General features: G+C 46.9%; 1 protein-coding gene across 1 annotated transcript in view; it reads left to right on the forward strand.

Annotated features, from left to right (window-relative positions):
- Window positions 1-23,202, forward strand: part of LOC139411221 (formin-2-like) — a 145,439-nt gene that overhangs the window by 82,615 nt on the left and 39,622 nt on the right. The window contains exons 11-15 of the mRNA XM_071157272.1: window positions 7,829-7,890; window positions 11,810-11,901; window positions 13,500-13,629; window positions 15,011-15,157; window positions 15,561-15,620. Coding sequence (XP_071013373.1) covers window positions 7,829-7,890; window positions 11,810-11,901; window positions 13,500-13,629; window positions 15,011-15,157; window positions 15,561-15,620 — 491 coding nt within the window. The remainder of the gene's footprint in view (window positions 1-7,828; window positions 7,891-11,809; window positions 11,902-13,499; window positions 13,630-15,010; window positions 15,158-15,560; window positions 15,621-23,202) is intronic.

A 23,202-nucleotide genomic window follows, 5' to 3' on the forward strand; every position in this document is an offset into this window, starting at 1 on the left:
TCTCTCTCTCCACCATCTACAACCATCCTGTTCTCTCTCTCTCCACCATCTACAACCATCCTGTTCTCTCTCTCTCCACCATCAACAACCATCCTGTTCTCTCTCTCTCTCCACCATCTACAACCATCCTGTTCTCTCTCTCTCTCTCCACCATCTACAACCATCCTGTTCTCTCTCTCTCTACCATCTACAACCATCCTGTTCTCTCTCTCTTCACCGTCTACAACCATCCTGTTCTCTCTCTCTTCACCGTCTACAACCATCCTGTTCTCTCTCTCTCCACCATTTACAGCCATCCTGTTCTCTCTCTCTCCACCATCTACAACCATCCTGTTCTCTCTCTCTCCACCATCTACAACCATCCTGTTCTCTCTCTCTCCACCATCTACAACCATCCTGTTCTCTCTCTCCACCATCTACAACCATCCTGTTCTCTCTCTCCACCATTTACAACCATCCTGTTCTCTCTCCACCATCTACCATCTACAACCATCCTGTTCTCTCTCTCCACCATTTACAACCATCCTGTTCTCTCTCTCCGCCATTTACAACCATCCTGTTCTCTCTCCACCATCTACAACCATCCTGTTCTCTCTCTCTCCACCATCTACAACCATCCTGTTCTCTCTCTCTCTACCATCTACAACCATCCTGTTCTCTCTCTCTTCACCGTCTACAACCATCCTGTTCTCTCTCTCTTCACCGTCTACAACCATCCTGTTCTCTCTCTCTTCACCGTCTACAACCATCCTGTTCTCTCTCTCTTCACCGTCTACAACCATCCTGTTCTCTCTCTCCACCATCTACAACCATCCTGTTCTCTCTCTCCACCATCTACAACCATCCTGTTCTCTCTCTCTCCACCATCTACAACCATCCTGTTCTCTCTCTCTCCACCATCTACAACCATCCTGTTCTCTCTCTCTCTCCACCATCTACAACCATCCTGTTCTCTCTCTCTCTCTCCACCATCTACAACCATCCTGTTCTCTCTCTCTCTACCATCTACAACCATCCTGTTCTCTCTCCACCATCTACAACCATCCTGTTCTCTCTCTCTCCACCATCTACAACCATCCTGTTCTCTCTCTCTCCACCATCTACAACCATCCTGTTCTCTCTCTCTTCACCGTCTACAACCATCCTGTTCTCTCTCTCTCCTCCATCTACAACCATCCTGTTCTCTCTCTCCACCATCTACAACCATCCTGTTCTCTCTCTCCACCATTTACAACCATCCTGTTCTCTCTCTCCACCATTTACAACCATCCTGTTCTCTCTCTCCACCATCTACAACCATCCTGTTCTCTCTCTCTCCACCATCTACAACCATCCTGTTCTCTCTCTCTCCACCATCTACAACCATCCTGTTCTCTCTCTCTCCACCATCTACAACTATCCTGTTCTCTCTCTCTCCACCATCTACAACCATCCTGTTCTCTCTCTCTCCACCATCTACAACCATCCTGTTCTCTCTCTCTCCACCGTCTACAACCATCCTGTTCTCTCTCTCTTCACCGTCTACAACCATCCTGTTCTCTCTCTCTTCACCGTCTACAACCATCCTGTTCTCTCTCTCTCCACCATTTACAGCCATCCTGTTCTCTCTCTCTCCACCATCTACAACCATCCTGTTCTCTCTCTCTCCACCATCTACAACCATCCTGTTCTCTCTCTCTCCACCATCTACAACCATCCTGTTCTCTCTCTCCACCATTTACAACCATCCTGTTCTCTCTCCACCATCTACAACCATCCTGTTCTCTCTCTCTCTACCATCTACAACCATCCTGTTCTCTCTCTCCACCATTTACAACCATCCTGTTCTCTCTCTCCGCCATTTACAACCATCCTGTTCTCTCTCCACCATCTACAACCATCCTGTTCTCTCTCTCTCCACCATCTACAACCATCCTGTTCTCTCTCTCTCTACCATCTACAACCATCCTGTTCTCTCTCTCTTCACCGTCTACAACCATCCTGTTCTCTCTCTCTTCACCGTCTACAACCATCCTGTTCTCTCTCTTCACCGTCTACAACCATCCTGTTCTCTCTCTCCACCGTCTACAACCATCCTGTTCTCTCTCCACCATCTACAACCATCCTGTTCTCTCTCTCCACCATCTACAACCATCCTGTTCTCTCTCTCTCTACCATCTACAACCATCCTGTTCTCTCTCTCTCTCCACCGTCTACAACCATCCTGTTCTCTCTCTCCACCATCTACAACCATCCTGTTCTCTCTCTCTCTCTCCACCATCTACAACCATCCTGTTCTTTCTCTCTCTCCACCATCTACAACCATCCTTTTCTCTCTCTCTCTCTCCACCATTTACAACCATCCTGTTCTCTCTCTCCACCATCTACAACCATCCTGTTCTCTCTCTCTCCACCATCTACAACCATCCTGTTCTCTCTCTCTCCACCTTCAACCATCCTGTTCTCTCTCTCTCCACCATCTACAACCATCCTGTTCTCTCTCTCTCTCTCCACCATCTACAACCATCCTGTTCTCTCTCTCTCTCTCCACCATCTACAACCATCCTGTTTTCTCTCTCTCTCTCCACCATCTACAACCATCCTGTTCTCTTTCTCTCTCTCCATCTACAACCATCCTGTTCTCTCTCTCCACCATCTACAACCATCCTGTTCTCTCTCTCTCTCCACCATCTACAACCATCCTGTTCTCTCTCTCTCTCCACCATCTACAACCATCCTGTTCTCTCTCTCTCTCCACCATCTACAACCATCCTGTTCTCTCTCTCTCCACCATCTACAACCATCCTGTTCTCTCTCTCTCCACCATCTACAACCATCCTGTTCTCTCTCTCTCCACCATCTACAACCATCCTGTTCTCTCTCTCTCTCCATCTACAACCATCCTGTTCTCTCTCTCCATCTACAACCATCCTGTTCTCTCTCTCCACCATCTTCAACCATCCTGTTCTCTCTCTCTCCACCATCTACAACCATCCTGTTCTCTCTCTCTCTCTCCACCATCTACAACCATCCTGTTCTCTCTCTCTCCACCATCTACAACCATCCTGTTCTCTCTCTCCAGTCTCCTCTGCTGTTTAGGTTTACAGTTAGAAAGATTATTTTAAAAGCCCTTCATCTTGGACTGTTGATTCCTCCTCTAGTGTGTTGGACCGGCCCTTCATATTGGACTGTTGTCTTAGCATTCTCAGGTAGAAATCATTTAAGTGAATATTCCCTAAATCGTTCACTACTTTTGACCAGGGCTCTGGTTGAGAGTAGTGCACCAAATGGGGAATATGGTGCCATTTTGTGAAGCAGCCAAATCTGTCCTGTGTTGACTTCCCTGTCCCTTAATGTCTGGCCGTTAGTTGAAACAGGCACCGTGTCGTAGCAAGCAGGCGAGACGTTCTCTGTCGTTTTACTACTGAATACACTCACTGTACTAAACGCGTCAATGTAATACTATATCTTAGGATTAAACATTCAACCACTTCACCTCTGTTTGTGTTCAAACAAGGATTACAGTTTGAGGCGCCAGCTCCTTTCTAGCCCAGACTAAAAGTCGACGTGAGGAATTTAAACACACGGTCTTTTATCTGACAGATTTGATGTTTCTTTCATCAGGCCGTTTTTTTTGTGGAGTGTTGCGCCGCTGATTATATGTTGGTAGACAAATATTCCCCCTCTAGACTAGACCGACACACGTTCAGCTAGACAGGAGAGCATGGAGCGAGAAACACCAACACCAGGTGAGCTAGCAAGGGTAGTGTCCTCTCTCTCTCTCTCTCGCTTGCTCTCTTTCTCTTGCTCTCTTTCGCACGCTCTCTCGCGCTCTCTCGCTCTCGCTTTCTCCATAGCTTAGTGTTACCAAAGGCTCTGTCATTCCACAGGCGCTCTGATAAAGCTAACAACAAAGGAATGACCAAGTCACAGTGGACTTAAACTGCCGTTTGGAGTAGTGTTGAATCACAAGACTGTTCAGACTGGAGACTACTGCTGTTCAGAGAGGGCTGAGGATAGGTCAAGTAGACACTACTGCTGTTCAGAGAGAGCTGAGGATAGGTCAAGTAGACACTACTGCTGTTCAGAGAGGGCTGAGGATAGGTCAAGTAGACACTACTGCTGTTCAGAGAGGGCTGAGGATAGGTCAAGTAGACACTACTGCTGTTCAGAGAGGGCTGAGGATAGGTCAAGTAGACACTACTGCTGTTCAGAGAGGGCTGAGGATAGGTCAAGTAGACACTACTGCTGTTCAGAGAGGGCTGAGGATAGGTCAAGTAGACACTACTGCTGTTCAGAGAGAGCTGAGGATAGGTCAAGTAGACACTACTGCTGTTCAGAGAGAGCTGAGGATAGGTCAAGTAGACACTACTGCTGTTCAGAGAGGGCTGAGGATAGGTCAAGTAGACACTACTGCTGTTCAGAGAGGGCTGAGGATAGGTCAAGTAGACACTACTGCTGTTCAGAGAGGGCTGAGGATAGGTCAAGTAGACACTACTGCTGTTCAGAGAGGGCTGAGGATAGATCAAGTAGACACTGACTAGAGACTACTGCTGTTCAGAGAGGGCTGAGGATAGGTCAAGTAGACACTATTGCTGTTCAGAGAGGGCTGAGGATAGGTCAAGTAGACACTACTGCTGTTCAGAGAGAGCTGAGGATAGGTCAAGTAGACACTACTGCTGTTCAGAGAGAGCTGAGGATAGGTCAAGTATACACTACTGCTGTTCAGAGAGGGCTGAGGATAGGTCAAGTAGACACTACTTCTGTTCAGAGAGGGCTGAGGATAGGTCAAGTAGACACTGACTGGACAGTTAACAGCATTTTATTAATAAAACGATATTTTGTCCACATTTTAAATGTTTTATTTCACCTTTATTTAACCAGGTATGCCAGTTGAGAACAAGCTCTCATTTACATCGATCTAATGAAGAGTATATTATGTACCTTGTTGGAGTTTTATTATTGTTGGTGGTCGGAGACACTTACAGTATATATTAAGATAATAGCTTTTCCTTCAAAAGGTTGTCTGGTAAATTGGCCTGATAATTTCCCCTCCTTAAAAAGGCGGTTGAGATGAATTGGTGTCAGAGGTTCTAGTTAGCCAAGCAGACAGCCAGTCTCTCCTTGACAGCCAGTCCCGATGTGGAGGAGTGATTTTTTTTTTGTTGCCATGCAGCCAAATGTAGTTAATTGCCCCCCCCCCTAGCCTCATCACACCCCCATTAAGCTTCTTAGTGGTGTTTGGGGGGCTGGGGACCTGTTTAGACGCCTGTGGGTGGTACTGAACTCTGTGGGAATAGGAAAAGAAATGCTCAGCTTTGCTCTAAAGCTGGGAGCTTTGCACACGGTGGATTTGACCCCGTTTCAAGGTCGTGGAGGATTAATCCAGCTGCTGCATTATGAGCAGAGCCGTGCTCCCCTGTGTCCAGGCCGTGTCAGGAATGAGCTTATTTGGTGTCTGTGGTACAGACTTCGTTCCTCCCTCCCTCCCACCTCTCTCCAAGTTCTCACAGCTCTCAGGGTGTCAGCTCCCAGCCTGCACTTGATCTCGATGCTCTGGCGTCTTGTTGGCGTCTTGCGTCACTGCGTCTCGGCCTTGCAGAGATATGCAGGAGGGTTTAAGTCCTGTTGGCTCCAACACTTGTTTTGACCCCATCTCTCCCGTCAGACGAGGGCTGTAGTAAGGTCGAAGTGCCCCCCCCCCCCCCCCCCCATTACCAACCCCCACCAGCCTTCAGTCTTTAACCTTATGACCAGTGGTCAGAGGGTAAATGGGCAAGACAAAGATTTAAGTGCCTTTGAAGGGGGGTATGGTTGTGGTTTCCAGGCGCATCGGTTTGAGTGTATCAAGAACTGCAACGCTGCTGGGTTTTTCAATCTCAACAGTTTCCTGTGTGCTTATCAAGAATGGTCCACCACCCAAAGGACATCCAGCCAACTTGACACTAACTGTTGGGGAATCATTGGAGTCAACATGGGCCAGCATCCCTGTGGAACGCTTTCAACACCTTGTAGAGTCCATGACCCGACGAATCGAGGCTGTTCTGAGGGGGTGCAACTCAATATTAGGAAAGTGTTCCTAAGGTTTTGTACCCTCAGTGTATGTCTATAAACACGTGTGTGTATATATGTGTACACACACACACACACACACACACACACACACACACACACACACAGTTGAAGTTGGAAGTTTAGCCAAATACATTTAAACTCAGTTTTTCACATTGGCATTTAATCAAAGTAAAAATCCCCCATCTTAGGTCAGTTAGGATCACCATGTTATTTTAAGAATGTGAAATGTCAGAATAATAGTAGAGAGTGATTTATTTCATCACATTCCCAGTGGTTCCCAGTGGTTCAGAAGTTTATATACACTCAATTAGTATTTGGTTGCATTGCCTTTTTAAATTGTTTAACTTGGGTCAAACGTTTCAAGTAGCCTTCCACAAGGTGAATTTTGGCCCATTCCTCCTAACAGAGCTGGTGTAACTGAGTCAGGTTTGTAGGCCTTCTTGCTCGCACACACTTTTTCAGTTCTGCCCACAAATGTTCTATAGGTTGAGGTCAGGGCTTTGTGATGCCACTCCAATACAGTGACTCTGTTGTCCTTAAGCCATTTTGCCACCACTTTGGAAGTATGCGTGGGGTCATTGTCCATTTCGGACCAAGCTTTAACTTCCTGACTGATGTCTTGATGTTGCGTCTATATCCACATAATTTTCCATTCTCATGATGCCATCTATTTTGTCAAGTGCACCAGCCCCTCCTGCAGCAAAGCACCCCCACAACATGATGCTGCCACCCCCTTGCTTCACTGTTGGGATGGTGTTCTTCGGCTTGCAAACCTCCCTATTTTTCCTCCTAACATAATGATGGTCATTATGGCCAAACAGTTCTATTTTTGTTTCATCAGACCAGAGGACATTTCTCCAGAAAATTACGATCTTTGTCCCCATGTGCAGTTGCAAACCGTAGTCTGGCTTTTTTATGTTGGTTTTGGAGCAGTGCCCTCTTCCTTGCAGAGCGGCCTTTCAGGTTATGTGGATATAGATACTTTGGTACCTGTTTCCTCCATCTTCACAAGGTCCTTTGCTGTTGTTCTCGGATTGATTTGCACTTTTCGCACCAAAGTAAGTTCATCTCTAGGTGACAGAAAGCGTCTCCTTCCTGAGCGGTATGACAGCTGCGTGGTCCCATGGTGTTTATACTTGCGTAATATTGTTTGTACAGATGAACGTGGTACCTTCAGGCGTTTGGAAATTGCTCCCAAGGATGAATCAGACTTGTGGAGGTCTACAATTTTTGTTCTGAGATCTTGACTAATTTCTTTTGATTTTCCCATGTTGTCAAGCAAAGAGGCACTGAGTTTGAAGGTAGGCCTTGAAATACATCCACAGGTACATCTACAATTGACTCCAATGATGCCAATAAGCCTATTAGAAGCTTTTAAAGCCATGACATCATTTTCTGGAATTTTCTAAGCTGTTTAAAGGCACAGTCAACTTAGTGTATGTAAACTTCTGACCCACTGGAATTGTGATACAGTGAAATCATCTGTCTGTAAACAATTGTTGGAAAAATGACTTGTTATGCACAAAGTAGATGTCCTAACCGACTTGCCAAAACTATAGTTTGTTAACAAGAAATTTGTGGAGTGGTTGAAAAATAAATTTTAATCACTCCAACCTAAGTGTATGTAAACTTCCGACTTCTGTCCCTTTGAGCCATACTCAATAACCACTGTCTTCTCTCTTCTGTCCCTTCCAGCCATCCTCTTAACCACTAACTGTGTTCTGTCCCTTCCAGCCATCCTCAATAACCACTAACTGTGTTCTGTCCCTTCCAGCCATCCTGAACCTGGACAATACTGTGGTGGATCTGGAGACTCTACAAGCCCTCTATGAAAACGTAAGGCTCTGATCTCTCATCCCTGAGTCCAAAGGAAGGTGTGTCTTTGGCCAGGATTCAAACACATGCAAATAAACGAGCATCACACTGTGTTGGTTTGAGTCATGGCCTTAGTCTTATTGTTGGCTGTCAATGTATCCAGGCCGTGATGGACTCCCCTTAGTTCTGGCCACTGCGTGTCACTATAGACTTCAATCACCAACGGTTGTTCAGTAAGGAACAGAAGAGGTCATGTGAAAGCCTTGTAAGAAATAATTTATTTACACTATCACTTAGTTCAGGCCTTGTTATTTTTTATATTCTTTATTTATTCACCTTTATTTAACCAGGTAGGCTAGTTGAGAACACCTTTATTTAACCAGGTAGGCCAGTTGAGAACACCTTTATTTAACCAGGTAGGCCAGTTGAGAACACCTTTATTTAACCAGGTAGGCCAGTTGAGAACACCTTTATTTAACCAGGTAGGCTAGTTGAGAACACCTTTATTTAACCAGGTAGGCTAGTTGAGAACACCTTTATTTAACCAGGTAGGCTAGTTGAGAACACCTTTATTTAACCAGGTAGGCTAGTTGAGAACACCTTTATTTAACCAGGTAGGCCAGTTTAGAACACCTTTATTTAACCAGGTAGGCTAGTTGAGAACACCTTTATTTAACCAGGTGGGCTAGTTGAGAACACCTTTATTTAACCAGGTAGGCCAGTTGAGAACACCTTTATTTAACCAGGTAGGCTAGTTGAGAACACCTTTATTTAACCAGGTAGGCTAGTTGAGAACACCTTTATTTAACCAGGTAGGCCAGTTGAGAACACCTTTATTTAACCAGGTAGGCCAGTTGAGAACACCTTTATTTAACCAGGTAGGCTAGTTAAGAACAAGTTCTCATTTACAACTGCGACCTGGCCAAGATAAAGCAAAGCAGTGCGACAAAAACAACAGTTACACATGGAATAAACAAACATAGTCAATAATACAATAGAAAAAGTCTATATACAGTGTTGTGCAAATGGAGTAAAGAGGGAAGGCAATAAATAGGCCGTATTGGCAAAGTAAATACAATGTAGCAATTAAACACTGGAATGGTAGATGTGCAGAAGATGAATGTGCAAGTAGAGATACTGGGGTGCGAAGGAGCAAAATAAATAAATAAATACTGTATGGGGATGAGGTAGGTAGATAGATGGGCTATTTACAGATGGGCTATGTACAGGTGCAGTGATCTGTGAGCTGCTCTGACAGCTGGCGCTTGAGGGAGATGTGAGTCTCCAGCTTCACTGATTTTTGCAGTTCGTTCCAGTCATTGGCTTCAGAGGGGATTTACTTAGCAAAGACTTGTAGATAACCTGGAGCCAGTGGGTTTGAGTATGAAGTGAGGGCCAGCCAACGAGAGAGTACAGGTCGCAGTGGTGGGTAGTATATGGGGCTTTGGTGACAAAACGGATGGCACTGTGATAGACTGCATCCAATTTGTTGAGTAGGGTATTGGATGCTATTTTGTATATGTCATCTTCGAAGTCGAGGATCGGTAGGATAGTCAGTTTAACGAGGGTCTGTTTGGCAGCATGACTGAAGGAGGCTTTGTTGCGAAATAGGAAGCCAATTCTAGATTTAATTTTGGATTGGAGATGTTTGATGTGAGTCTGGAAGGAGAGTTTACAGTCTAACCAGGTATTTGTAGTTGTCCACGTATTCTAAGTCAGAACCGTCCAGAGTAGTGATGCTGGACGGGCAGGCAGGTGCGGGCAGCGATCTGTTGAAGAGCAGGAATTTAGTTTTACTAGCGTTTAAGAGCAGTTGGAGGCCACGGAAGGAGAGTTGTATATGGCATTGAAGCTTGCCTGGAGGGCTGTTAACAGTGTCCAAAGAAGGGCCAGATGTATACAGAATGGGGTCGTCTGTGTAGAGGTGGATCAGAGACTCACCAGCAGCAAGAGCGACATCATTGATGTATACAGAGAAAAGAGTCGGCCTTAGAATTGAACCCTGTGGTACCCCCATAGAGACTGCCAGAGGTCCAGACAACAGACCCTCCGATTTGACACACTGAACTCTATCAGAGAAGTAGTTGGTAAACCAGGTGAGGCAGTCATTTGAGAAACCAAGGCTGTTGAGTCTGCCAATAAGAATATGGTTTGATTGACAGAGTCAAAAGCCTTGGCCAGGAAGATGAATACAGCTGCACGGTATTGTCTCTTATCGAAGGGGCTTGTTTACCAAGGTGTTAGCTCTGTGAAGGGGCTTGTTTACCAAGGTGTTAGCTCTGTGAAGGGGCTTGTTTACCAAGGTGTTAACTCTGTGAAGGAGCTTGTTTACCAAGGTGTTAACTCTGTGAAGGGGCTTGTTTACCAAGGTGTTAGCTCTGTGAAGGGGCTTGTTTACCAAGGTGTTAACTCTGTGAAGGGGCTTGTTTACCAAGGTGTTAGCTCTGTGAAGGGGCTTGTTTACCAAGTTGTTAGCTCTGTGAAGGGGCTTGTTTACCAAGGTGTTAACTCTGTGAAGGGGCTTGTTTACCAAGGTGTTAACTCTGTGAAGGGGCTTGTTTACCAAGGTGTTAGCTCTGTGAAGGGGCTTGTTTACCAAGGTGTTAGCTCTGTGAAGGGGCTTGTTTACCAAGGTGTTAGCTCTGTGAAGGGTTCAGAACAGCTGCCATGTTTATATCTTCATATCCAGGAACATTTGGAGAGACTCACTCACCAGCTTTGTGTCGTTATTCAATGAACTTTACCTTTATAAATGTAATCTGGCACGATGGACAATGATAACCAACCATGAGTTGATTTGTCGATGGATGTTGCACAGGCTTATGTGTTGATGCTTGTATGCAGGTTGACATTTATTGGCATGAATCTTGCCCTGGAGGCAGAACTGAGTGATGGGGCAGCTGCAAAGTCAAAATTGGCTACAGTACATTGTAAAAAAACAACAACATTCAAAATATTTATGTTTGGCTTAGGCATTAGGGTTAGCAGTGTGTTTAAGTTTTAAAATCTGATTTCATGACTTTGTGGCTGTGCCAGCTTGTGACCACTCTGCAGAGCTGCCTCCAAGGCAAGACTCATGACAATAAATGGCATCCTGCTGCTTGAATAGGCTCCGTTCTGATGCAAATACAGAACGGAAGTTGATCTTTAGATTACGTTCCCATCGCAAACATTACCGATCATTTTAAACACACACTGTGCAATTTCTGATGGTTAATTTGGTTAACTTGACTGTCATTCAGAGGGACAATGCAGTCCCAGGAGCCCTGGTAAAATTGTCCCTGTTGACATCGTTTCACGTCCCACAATGTTGAGTAATTTAGAGGTTAATCACATCGTCAGTTCTGTCACAGTATAACAGTATGTGGGTGGCAGGTACAGCAGTTAAGAGCAGTGGGCCAGTAACCGAAAGGTCGCTGGATTGAATCCCGGAGCCGACCAGGTGAACAATCTGTCTGTCCTTGAGCAAGGCGCTTAACCCTAATTGCTCTTGTAAGTGACTCGGAATCCGTGTCTGTTAAATGACTCACTGACTGTAAGTGACTCTGAATCAGTGTCTGTTAAATGACTCACTGACTGTAAGTGACTCTGAATCAGTGTCTGTTAAATGACTCACTGACTGTAAGTGACTCTGAATCAGTGTCTGTTAAATGACTCCAATGTCAGTGGAGGAAATGTTTTACTGTGTGGCTTTTGTCTTTCCTTGGTTTGGTTTGTTAAACAAGGGTCTGATTCCATGTGCCAGAATAACATACCACTATTAAAATACTGTAGTGTAGTAGTAGTGTTGAACTACTACTACTACTACTACTACTACTACTACTACTGCAGAAGTACTACTGCCTGCAGTACAGCACACTATTAAACTACTGCCTGTAGTACTTCTGCAGTTGTCATGTAGTACAGTACTTTGATCATGTTGTCCTGATTGTCTTTTCAGAGAGCACAACAGGATGAGATGGAGAAAATCGATAAGCACATCAAGTCATCTAAAGACAAGGACAATGCCAAACCACTGGACAAACCTGAACAGTAGGTGTTCTGGAGAATCGGTTAAATTATTCAAACAACCAATCATGTTCAAAAAGTAGACAGACTTAAAACCCGTCCTCCAATCTCTTGTCTCCTCTATTCCAGTTACATCATGAAGTGGTAGCCTCAAACCCATCCTCCGATCTCTTGTCTCTATTCCAGTTACATCATGAAGTGGTAGCCTCAAACCCATCCTCCAATCTCTTGTCTCTATTCCAGTTACATCATGAAGTGGTAGCCTCAAACCCATCCTCCGATCTCTTGTCTCTATTCCAGGTTCCTGTTACATCATGAAGTGGTAGCCTCAAACCCATCCTCCGATCTCTTGTCTCTATTCCAGTTACATCATGAAGTGGTAGCCTCAAACCCATCCTCCAATCTCTTGTCTCTATTCCAGTTACATCATGAAGTGGTAGCCTCAAACCCATCCTCCGATCTCTTGTCTCTATTCCAGTTACATCATGAAGTGGTAGCCTCAAACCCATCCTCCAATCTCTTGTCTCTATTACAGTTACATCATGAAGTGGTAGCCTCAAACCCATCCTCCGATCTCTTGTCTCTATTCCAGGTTCCTGTTACATCATGAAGTGGTAGCCTCAAACCCATCCTCCGATCTCTTGTCTCTATTCCAGTTACATCATGAAGTGGTAGCCTCAAACCCATCCTCCAATCTCTTGTCTCTATTCCAGTTACATCATGAAGTGGTAGCCTCAAACCCATCCTCCGATCTCTTGTCTCTATTCCAGTTACATCATGAAGTGGTAGCCTCAAACCAATCCTCCGTTCTCTTGTCTCTATTACAGTTACATCATGAAGTGGTAGCCTCAAACCCATCCTCCGATCTCTTGTCTCTATTCCAGTTACATCATTAAGTGGTAGCCTCAAACCCATCCTCCGATCTCTTGTCTCTATTCCAGTTACATCATGAAGTGGTAGCCTCAAACCCATCCTCTGTTCCAGTTACATCATGAAGTGGTAGCCTCAAACCCGTCCTCCCATCTCTTGTCTCTATTCCAGTTACATCATGAAGTGGTAGCCTCAAACCAATCCTCCGTTCTCTTGTCTCTATTACAGTTACATCATGAAGTGGTAGCCTCAAACCCATCCTCCGATCTCTTGTCTCTATTCCAGTTACATCATTAAGTGGTAGCCTCAAACCCATCCTCCGATCTCTTGTCTCTATTCCAGTTACATCATGAAGTGGTAGCCTCAAACCCATCCTCTGTTCCAGTTACATCATGAAGTGGTAGCCTCAAACCCGTCCTCCCATCTCTTGTCTCTATTCCAGTTACATCATGAAGTGGTAGCCTCAACCCCTCCTCCAATCTCTTGTCTCTATTCCAGGTTCCTGTTCCAGTTACATCATGAAGTGGTAGCCTCAAACCCATCCTCCCATCTCTTGTCTCTATTCCAGTTACATCATGAAGTGGTAGCCTCAAACCCATCCTCCCATCTCTTGTCTCTATTCCAGTTACATCATGAAGTGGTAGCCTCAAACCCCTCTTCCGATCTCTTGTCTCTATTCCAGGTTCCTGTTCCAGTTACATCATGAAGTGGTAGCCTCAAACCCATGCTCCGTTCTCTTGTCTCTATTCCAGGTTCCTGTTCCAGTTACATCAGATCCCCAACTTCTCAGGCCGGGTGTTCTGTATCCTGTTTCAGTCCACCTTCTCTGAATGGATCTCCTCTATCCTGCGCAAACTGGACATCCTGCAGAGAGTGTGCACGGTGAGTCTGTGACTGCAGAGAGTGTGCACGGTGAGTCTGTGTGACTGCAGAGAGTGTGCACGGTGAGTCTGTGACTGCAGAGAGTGTGCACGGTGAGTCTGTGTGACTGCAGAGAGTGTGCACGGTGAGTCTGTGACTGCAGAGAGTGTGCACGGTGAGTCTGTGTGACTGTTGAGAGTGTGCACGGTGAGTCTGTGACTGCAGAGAGTGTGCACGGTGAGTCTGTGTGACTGCAGAGAGTGTGCACGGTGAGTCTGTGTGACAGCAGAGAGTGTGCACGGTGAGTCTGTGTGACTGCAGAGTGTGCACGGTGAGTCTGTGTGACTGCAGAGTGTGTGCACGGTGAGTCTGTGTGACTGCAGAGTGTGTGCACTGTGAGTCTGTGTGTGTGACTATTATTCGACCATGCTGGTCATTTATGAACATTTGAACATCTTGGCCATGTTCTGTTATAATCTCCACCCGGCACAGCTAGAAGAGGACTGGCCACCCCTCATAGCCTGGTTCCTCTCTAGGTTTCTTCCTAGGTTCTGGCCTTTCTAGGGAGTTTTTCCTAGCCACCGTGCTTCTACACCTGCATTGCTTGCTGTTTTGGGGTTTAGGCTGGGTTTCTGTACAGCACTTTGAGATATCAGCTGATGTAAGAAGGGCTATATAAATACATTTGATTGATTGTGTGTGACGTGTTTGGTATGTGTGTGACGTGTTTGGTATGTGTGTGCGTATAGACCTGTTTCGTGTGCCTCACCTAGTAGAAATCAGAGGAGGTCTGCTAAGGTTTTGTCCTCTGGACAGTTCTACCAGACACTCATATTACTGAGGAAATACCGTCTCAATCCTTCCACTGTGGAAGTTGTTTTAAACAGGAACATCAGAGTAGGTTGATAGTAACAGCCCTTCTGGTTGAAGTGTGTTCAGAAAACAGTTTTCATATTGAAACCAGGTGACTGAATTCTTGATACTATTAATCTGCTCAGCCTCATATATACTGACTGCCCCCCCCCCCCCCCCCGCTCTGTCTCGATCTCTCCTGTCTGTCCTACCCCCCTTCACTCTGTCTCGATCTCTCCTGTCTGTCTGTCCCCCCCCCCCCCCCCTTCGCTCTGTCTCGATCTCTCCTGTCTGTCTCCCCCCTCTCTCTCTGTCCCTGTCTCAATCTCTCTGTCTCTGTCTCTCTGTCTCAATCTCTCCTCTCTGTCTCAATCTGTCTCTCTGTCTGTCTCGATCTCTCCTCTCGGTCTCAATCTCTCATGTCTGTCTTTGTCTGTCTCAATCTCTCCTCTGTCTCTCTGTCCCCCTCTCTCTCGGTCTCTGTCTCAATCTCTCATGTCTGTCCCTCTGTCTCCCTGTGTGTGTGCCTGCCCATCTCCTCCTCCTCCAGACCTTGCAGAGTGGCCAGTGTGTGATGCAGGTGCTGGGTCTGGTCCTGGCCTTTGGTAACTTCATGAATGGTGGCAACCGAACCAGAGGACAGGCTGACGGCTTTAACCTGGATATCCTGCCCAAGCTGAAGGATGTGAAGAGCAGTGTGAGTGGCACTACTAGGGCACTAGGACCTGCACGCTATTCCCTATGGTTGGAAGAGGCACTAGGACCTGCACTACTAGGGCACTAGGACCTGCACCCTAATGGCTCCCTGTTCCCTATGTAGAGTCCATCTGGTCAACAGTAGACCGATGTATAGGCAACAGGGAGCCATTTTGGGACCAAGCTTAGTTACACCTCTAGTTACACTGTCAGACATGACTGTCTATTTTGTCAGGGTTTATATTGTGCTGGAAGACTGTAGTTACTGTTCCTACCATGTCTTTTGATGACTTGGATTAAAATATATATTCATTCTGTAAAAGCAGAACACTTTGTGAGAAAGTGTCGTAAACTAAACATGAATTCCCTGAAGCTCATTTCTTGTGTCTTCCTCCTTTTGGCAGGATAACACACGGAGCCTGTTGTCCTACATAGTGGCTTACTATCTGAGGCACTTTGACCAGGTACGTTGGGTCCTGTTTATCCGAGTCCTGTTCTAATCACTCGTCTTGGCACGGAGCAGACCGGGACTTTTACATTTTATTTATTTTCACTCAGTGGTAACTAATGCGTAGTAGGGTGTTTAGCTGGACCAAGCCCAGTAAGGTGTTTAGCTGGACCAAGCCCAGTAGGGCGTTTAGCCGGACCAAGCCCAGTAGGGCGTTTAGCCGGACCAAGCCCAGTAAGGCGTTTAGCCGGACCAAGCCCAGTAGGGCGTTTAGCCGGACCAAGCCCAGTAGGGCGTTTAGCTGGACCAAGCCCAGTAGGACGTTTAGCCGGACCAAGCCCAGTAAGGCGTTTAGCCGGACCAAGCCCAGTAGGGCGTTTAGCCGGACCAAGCCCAGTAGGGCGTTTAGCCGGACCAAGCCCAGTAGGGCGTTTAGCCGGACCAAGCCCAGTAAGGCGTTTAGCCGGACCAAGCCCAGTAGGGCGTTTAGCCGGACCAAGCCCAGTAGGGCGTTTAGCCGGACCAAGCCCAGTAAGGCGTTTAGCCGGACCAAGCCCAGTAGGGCGTTTAGCCGGACCAAGCCCAGTAGGGCGTTTAGCCGGACCAAGCCCAGTAGGGCGTTTAGCCGGACCAAGCCCAGTAGGGCGTTTAGCCGGACCAAGCCCAGTAGGGCGTTTAGCCGGACCAAGCCCAGTAGGGCGTTTAGCCGGACCAAGCCCAGTAGGGCGTTTAGCCGGACCAAGCCCAGTAGGGTGTTTAGCCGGACCAAGCCCAGTAGGGCGTTTAGCTGGACCAAGCCCAGTAGGGCGTTTAGCTGGACCAAGCCCAGTAGGGCGTTTAGCTGGATGAAGCCCAGTAAGGCGTTTAGCCGGACCAAGCCCAGTAGGGCGTTTAGCCGGACCAAGCCCAGTAGGGCGTTTAGCCGGACCAAGCCCAGTAGGGCGTTTAGCCGGACCAAGCCCAGTAGGGCGTTTAGCCGGACCAAGCCCAGTAGGGCGTTTAGCCGGACCAAGCCCAGTAGGGCGTCTAGCCGGACCAAGCCCAGTAGCCCAGTTTTTTTTTTTTTGTCCAAGATGGCGTAGCAGTAGGACGTATTGTCGTGTAGTGTCCCTTGTATATATCGTTTGTTTTCGTATTTTTTTTTCTTCACATATCTTTAAAACTTTTTGCTGAACCTCAACTTCTTCTAAATACTCTCCTGCAACCCGCCTCACCCAACGTAGCTATTTTTCCTAAAGTATTTATATTTACTTCGGACCTGGAACCCCTCAACTGAAGCTAGCCAACGAACTACCAGCTTCAGCAAAACATTGCTAGCGGTCTCCAGCTAACCGGTCATCAGCTAACCTTTAGCTCGGAAAGCTCTCGCCAGTTCGAACAACGCGACTCTAACCAGAGCATAACGGACCTATTTATTATTTTATTTTATTTTTCATCCCCGGATTCCCATCGCAAACGGAACATTTTGAGCTCCTGGGCTACAATATCCAGACCCACGACCGGTCCATCGATGTCACTGCATGAAGAGGAATAAACAGATACCCCCATCGCGACGTCCCCAAAGGCTAACTCTCTAGCCCTTGCTATCTCCTTGCTTGCAAATTCGGCCTGCTAACTGCTAGCTTGTTTAGCCCGGTCCGCTAACTGCTACCGTGTTTAGCACCGTCTACTAACTGTTAGCTTGTTAGCACAGGCCTGCTAACCGTCTGAATCGCCGCGTCCCAAACACTCACTGAACCCATATTTACTTTCTATCCCTTTTCGATTTTCAATGTGTTTATACCTTCCGGTAACCTGCCTCACCCAATGTGATACGGAACCGCTATTATCTTTACACTTTTAGAACACACTCAAGAACCTCCAGAAGCTAACCAGCTAACTGGCTACAAGCTATTTGGTCATTGTTAGTTTTCTAACCTGGATAACACTCGCCAGTCCAGCTTCCCTGCCCCATCCACCGCTGCCCCTTGGACACTAATCACTTGGCTACATAGCTGATGCATGCTGGACTGTCCATTAATCACGGTAATCCTTTCTGCTTGTTTATGTTTTATCTGTCGGCCCCAGCCGCACTTAGGCTCTGTGTGTAGTTAATCCGACCCTCTCTGCCTAATCAATCGCCATTCTACCTGCTGTTGTTGTGCTAGCTGATTAGCTGTTGTCTCACCTACTGTTTTAGCTAGCTCTCCCAATTCAACACCTGTGATTACTGTATGCCTCGCTGTATGTCTCTCTCATATGTCAATATGCCTTGTATACTGTTGTGCAGGTTAGTTATCATTGTTTTAGTTTACAATGGAGCCCCTAGTTCCACTCTTTATACCCCTGTCACCTCCTTTGTCCCACCCCCCACACATGCGGTGACCTCACCCATTACAACCAGCATGTCCAGAGATACAACCTCTCTCATCATCACCCAGTGCCTGGGCTTACCTCCGCTGTACCCGCACCCCACCATACCCCTGTTTGCGCATTATGCCCTGAATATATTCTACCATGCCCAGAAACCTGCTCCTCTTATTCTCTGTCCCCAACGCCCTAGGCGACCAGTTTTGATAGCCTTCAGCCGCACCCTCATACTACTCCTTCTCTGTTCCGCGGGTGATGTGGAGGTAAACCCAGGCCCTGCATGTCCCCAGGCACCCTCATTTGTTGACTTCTGTGATCGAAAAAGCCTTGGTTTCATGCATGTCAACATCAGAAGCCTCCTCCCTAAGTTTGTCTTACTCACTGCTCTAGCACACTCTGCTAACCCTGATGTCCTTGCCGTGTCTGAATCCTGGCTCAGGAAGGCCACCAAAAATTCTGAGATTTCCATACCCAACTATAACATCTTCCGTCAAGATAGAACTGCCAAAGGAGGAGGAGTTGCAGTCTACTGCAGAGAGAGCCTGCAAAGTAATGTCATACTTTCCAGGTCCATACCCAAACAGTTCGAACTACTAATTTTGAAAATTACTCTCTCCAGAAATAAGTCTCTCACTGTTGCCGCCTGCTACCGACCCCCCTCAGCTCCCAGCTGTGCCCTGGACACCATTTGTGAATTGATCGCCCCCCATCTAGCTTCAGAGTTTGTTCTGTTAGGTGACCTAAACTGGGATATGCTTAACACCCCGGCAGTCCTACAATCTAAGCTAGATGCCCTCAATCTCACTCAAATCATCAAGGAACCCACCAGGTACAACCCTAACTCTGTAAAGAAGGGCACCCTCATTGACGTCATCCTGACCAACTGGCCCTCCAAATACACCTCCGCTGTCTTCAACCAGGATCTCAGCGATCACTGCCTCATTGCCTGTATCCGCTACGGAGCCGCAGTCAAACGACCACCCCTCATCACTGTCAAACGCTCCCTAAAACACTTCTGTGAGCAGGCCTTTCTAATCGACCTGGCCCGGGTATCCTGGAAGGACATTGACCTCATCCCGTCAGTTGAGGATGCCTGGTCTTTCTTTAAAAGTAACTTCCTCACCATTTTAGATAAGCATGCTCCGTTCAAAAAATGCAGAACTAAGAACAGATATAGCCCCTGGTTCACTCCAGACCTGACTGCCCTCGACCAGCACAAAAACATCCTGTGGCGGACTGCACTAACATCGAACAGTCCCCGCGATATGCAACTGTTCAGGGAAGTCAGGAACCAATACACACAGTCAGTCAGGAAAGCTAAAGCCAACTTCTTCAGGCAGAAGTTTGCATCCTGTAGCTCCAACTCCAAAAAGTTCTGGGACACTGTGAAGTCCATGGAGAACAAGAGCACCTCCTCCCAGCTGCCCACTGCACTGAGGCTAGGTAACACGGTCACCACCGATAAATCCATGATTATCGAAAACTTCAACAAGCATTTCGCAACGGCTGGCCATGCCTTCCGCCTGGCTACTCCAACCTCGTCCAACAGCTCCCCCCCCCCCCGCAGCTACTCGCCCAAGCCTCTCCAGGTTCTCCTTTACCCAAATCCAGACAGCAGATGTTCTGAAAGAGCTGCAAAACCTGGACCCGTACAAATCAGCTGGGCTTGACAATCTGGACCCTCTATTCCTGAAACTATCCGCCGCCATTGTCGCAACCCCTATTACCAGCCTGTTCAACCTCTCTTTCATATCGTCTGAGATCCCCAAGGATTGGAAAGCTGCCGCAGTCATCCCCCTCTTCAAAGGGGGCGACACCCTGGACCCAAACTGTTACAGACCAATATCCATCCTGCCCTGCCTATCTAAGGTCTTCGAAAGCCAAGTCAACAAACAGATCACTGACCATCTTGAATCCCACCGTACCTTCTCCGCTGTGCAATCTGGTTTCCGAGCTGGTCACGGGTGTACCTCAGCCACGCTCAAGGTGCTAAACGATATCATAACCGCCATCGATAAAAGACAGTACTGTGCAGCCGTCTTCATAGACCTTGCCAAGGCTTTCGACTCTGTCAATCACCGTATTCTTATTGGCAGACTCAGTAGCCTCGGTTTTTCGGATGACTGCCTTGCCTGGTTCACCAATTACTTTGCAGACAGAGTTCAGTGTGTCAAATCGGAGGGCATGCTGTCCGGTCCTCTGGCAGTCTCTATGGGGGTGCCACAGGGTTCAATTCTCGGGCCGACTCTTTTCTCTGTATATATCAATGATGTTTCTCATGCTGCGGGCGATTCCCTGATCCACCTCTACGCAGACGACACCATTCTATATACTTCCGGCCCGTCCTTGGACACTGTGCTATCTAACCTCCAAACGAGCTTCAATGCCATACAGCACTCCTTCCGTGGCCTCCAACTGCTCTTAAACGCTAGTAAAACCAAATGCATGCTTTTCAACCGTTCGCTGCCTGCACCCGCACGCCTGACCAGCATCACCACCCTGGATGGTTCCGACCTTGAATATGTGGACATCTATAAGTACCTAGGTGTCTGGCTAGACTCTAAACTCTCCTTCCAGACCCATATCAAACATCTCCAATCGAAAATCAAATCAAGAGTCGGCTTTCTATTCCGCAACAAAGCCTCCTTCACTCACGCCGCCAAACTTACCCTAGTAAAACTGACTATCCTACCGATCCTCGACTTCGGCGATGTCATCTACAAAATAGCTTCCAACACTCTACTCAGCAAACTGGATGCAGTTTATCACAGTGCCATCCGTTTTGTCACTAAAGCACCTTATACCACCCACCACTGCGACTTGTATGCTCTAATCGGCTGGCCCTCGCTACATATTCGTCGCCAGACCCACTGGCTCCAGCTCATCTACAAGTCCATGCTAGGTAAAGCTCCGCCTTATCTCAGTTCACTGGTTACGATGGCAACACCCATCCGTAGCACGCGCTCCAGCAGGTGTATCTCACTGATCATCCCTAAAGCCAACACCTCATTTGGCCGCCTTTCGTTCCAGTTCTCTGCTGCCTGTGATTGGAACGAATTGCAAAAATCACTGAAGTTGGAGACTTTTATCTCCCTCACCAACTTCAAACATCTGCTATCTGAGCAGCTAACCGATCGCTGCAGCTGTACATAGTCTATTGGTAAATAGCCCACCCATTTTCACCTACCTCATCCCCATACTGTTTTTATTTATTTATTTTTCTGCTCTTTTGCACGCCAATATCTCTACCTTTACATAACCATCTGATCATTTATCACTCCAGTGTTAATCTGCATAATTGTAATTATTTGCCTACCTTCTCATGCCTTTTGCACACAATGTATATATAGACTCCCCTTTTTTCTACTGTGTTATTGACTTGTTAATTGTTTACTCCATGTGTAACTCTGTGTTGTCTGTTCACACTGCTATGCCTTATCTTGGCCAGGTCGCAGTTGCAAATGAGAACTTGTTCTCAACTAGCCTACCTGGTTAAATAAAGGTGAAATAAATAAAATAAATAAAAAGGGCGTTTAGCCGGACCAAGCCCAGTAGGGCGTTTAGCCGGACCAAGCCCAGTAGGGCGTTTAGCCGGACCAAGCCCAGTAGGGCGTTTAGCCGGACCAAGCCCAGTAGGGCGTTTAGCCGGACCAAGCCCAGTAGGGCGTTTAGCCGGACCAAGCCCAGTAGGGCGTTTAGCCGGACCAAGCCCAGTAGGGCGTTTAGCCGGACCAAGCCCAGTAGGGCGTTTAGCCGGACCAAGCCCAGTAGGGCGTTTAGCCGGACCAAGCCCAGTAGGGCGTCTAGCCGGACCAAGCCCAGTAGGGCGTCTAGCCGGACCAAGCCCAGTAGGGCGTCTAGCCGGACCAAGCCCAGTAGGGCGTCTAGCCGGACCAAGCCCAGTAGGGCGTCTAGCCGGACCAAGCCCAGTAGGGAGTTTAGGTATTGGATTTTGATTTAGTCAACAAACAAAAAAGTTAAAATTAAAAATATATTTCCACATATCTACCTTGATAACAATGTTTCATATGACAGCTTTGCTTACTCTTGGCATTCTCTCAACCAGCTTCATGAGGTCGTCACCTGGAATGCATTTCAAATAACAGGTGTGCTGTTTAAAGTTAATTTGTGGTATTTCTTTCTTTAATGCTTTTGAGCCAATCAGTTGCGTTGTGACAAGGTAGGGGTGGTATACAGAAGATAGCCCTATTTGGTAAAAGACCAAGTCCATATTATGCCAAGAACAACTCAAATAAGCAAAGAGAAGCAAAGGTCCATCATTACTTTAGGTCATGAAGGTCAGTCAATCTGGAAAATTAAGAACTTTGAAACGTTCTTCAAGTGCAGTCGCAAAAACCATCACGCGCTATGATGAATCTGGCTCTCATGAGGACAGCCACAGGAATGGAAGACCCAGAGTTACCTCTGCTGCAGAGGATAAGTTCATTAGAGTTAATTGCACCTAAGATTGCGACCCAAATAAATGCACAGAGTTCAAGTAAGACACATCTCAACATCAACTGTTCAGAGGAGACCGTGTGAATCAGACCTTCATGGTCGAATTGCTGCAAAGAAACCACAACTAAAGGACACCAATAATGCGAACAGACTTCCTTGAGCCAAGAAACACGAGCAATAGACATTAGACCGGTGGAAATCTGTTATTTTGGTCTGAGTCCAAATTTTAGATTTTTGGTTCCAACCACCGTCTGAGTGTGAGACTCAGAGTAGGTAAACGGATGATCTCTGCATGTGCGGTTCCCACCGTGAAGCATGGAGGTGGTGTGGGGAGCTTTGCTGGTGACACTGTGATTTATTTAGATTTCAAGGCATACTTAACCAGCATGGCTACCACAGCATTCTGCAGCAATACATCATCCCATCTGGTTTGCGCTTAGTGGGACTATCATTTGTTCTTCAACAGGACAATGATGCAACACACCTCCAGGCTGTGTAAGGGCTATTTGACCAAGAAGGAGAGTGATGGACTACTGCATCCGATGACTTGGCCTCCACAATCACCTGACCTCGACCCAATTGAGATGAGTTGGACCGCAGAGTGAAGAAAAATCAGCCAACAAGTGCTCCGCACATGTGGGAACTCTTTCAAGGCTGTTGGAAAAGCATTCCTCATGAAGCTGGTTGAGAGAATGCCAAGAGTGTGCTAAGCTGTCATCAAGGCAAAGGGTGGCTACTTTGAAGAATCTAAAATATATTTTGATTTAACACTTTTTTGATTACTACATGAT

Source organism: Oncorhynchus clarkii, chromosome 1 (assembly GCF_045791955.1).
Source record: "Oncorhynchus clarkii lewisi isolate Uvic-CL-2024 chromosome 1, UVic_Ocla_1.0, whole genome shotgun sequence".
NCBI classification, from domain to species: Eukaryota; Metazoa; Chordata; class Actinopteri; order Salmoniformes; family Salmonidae; genus Oncorhynchus; species Oncorhynchus clarkii.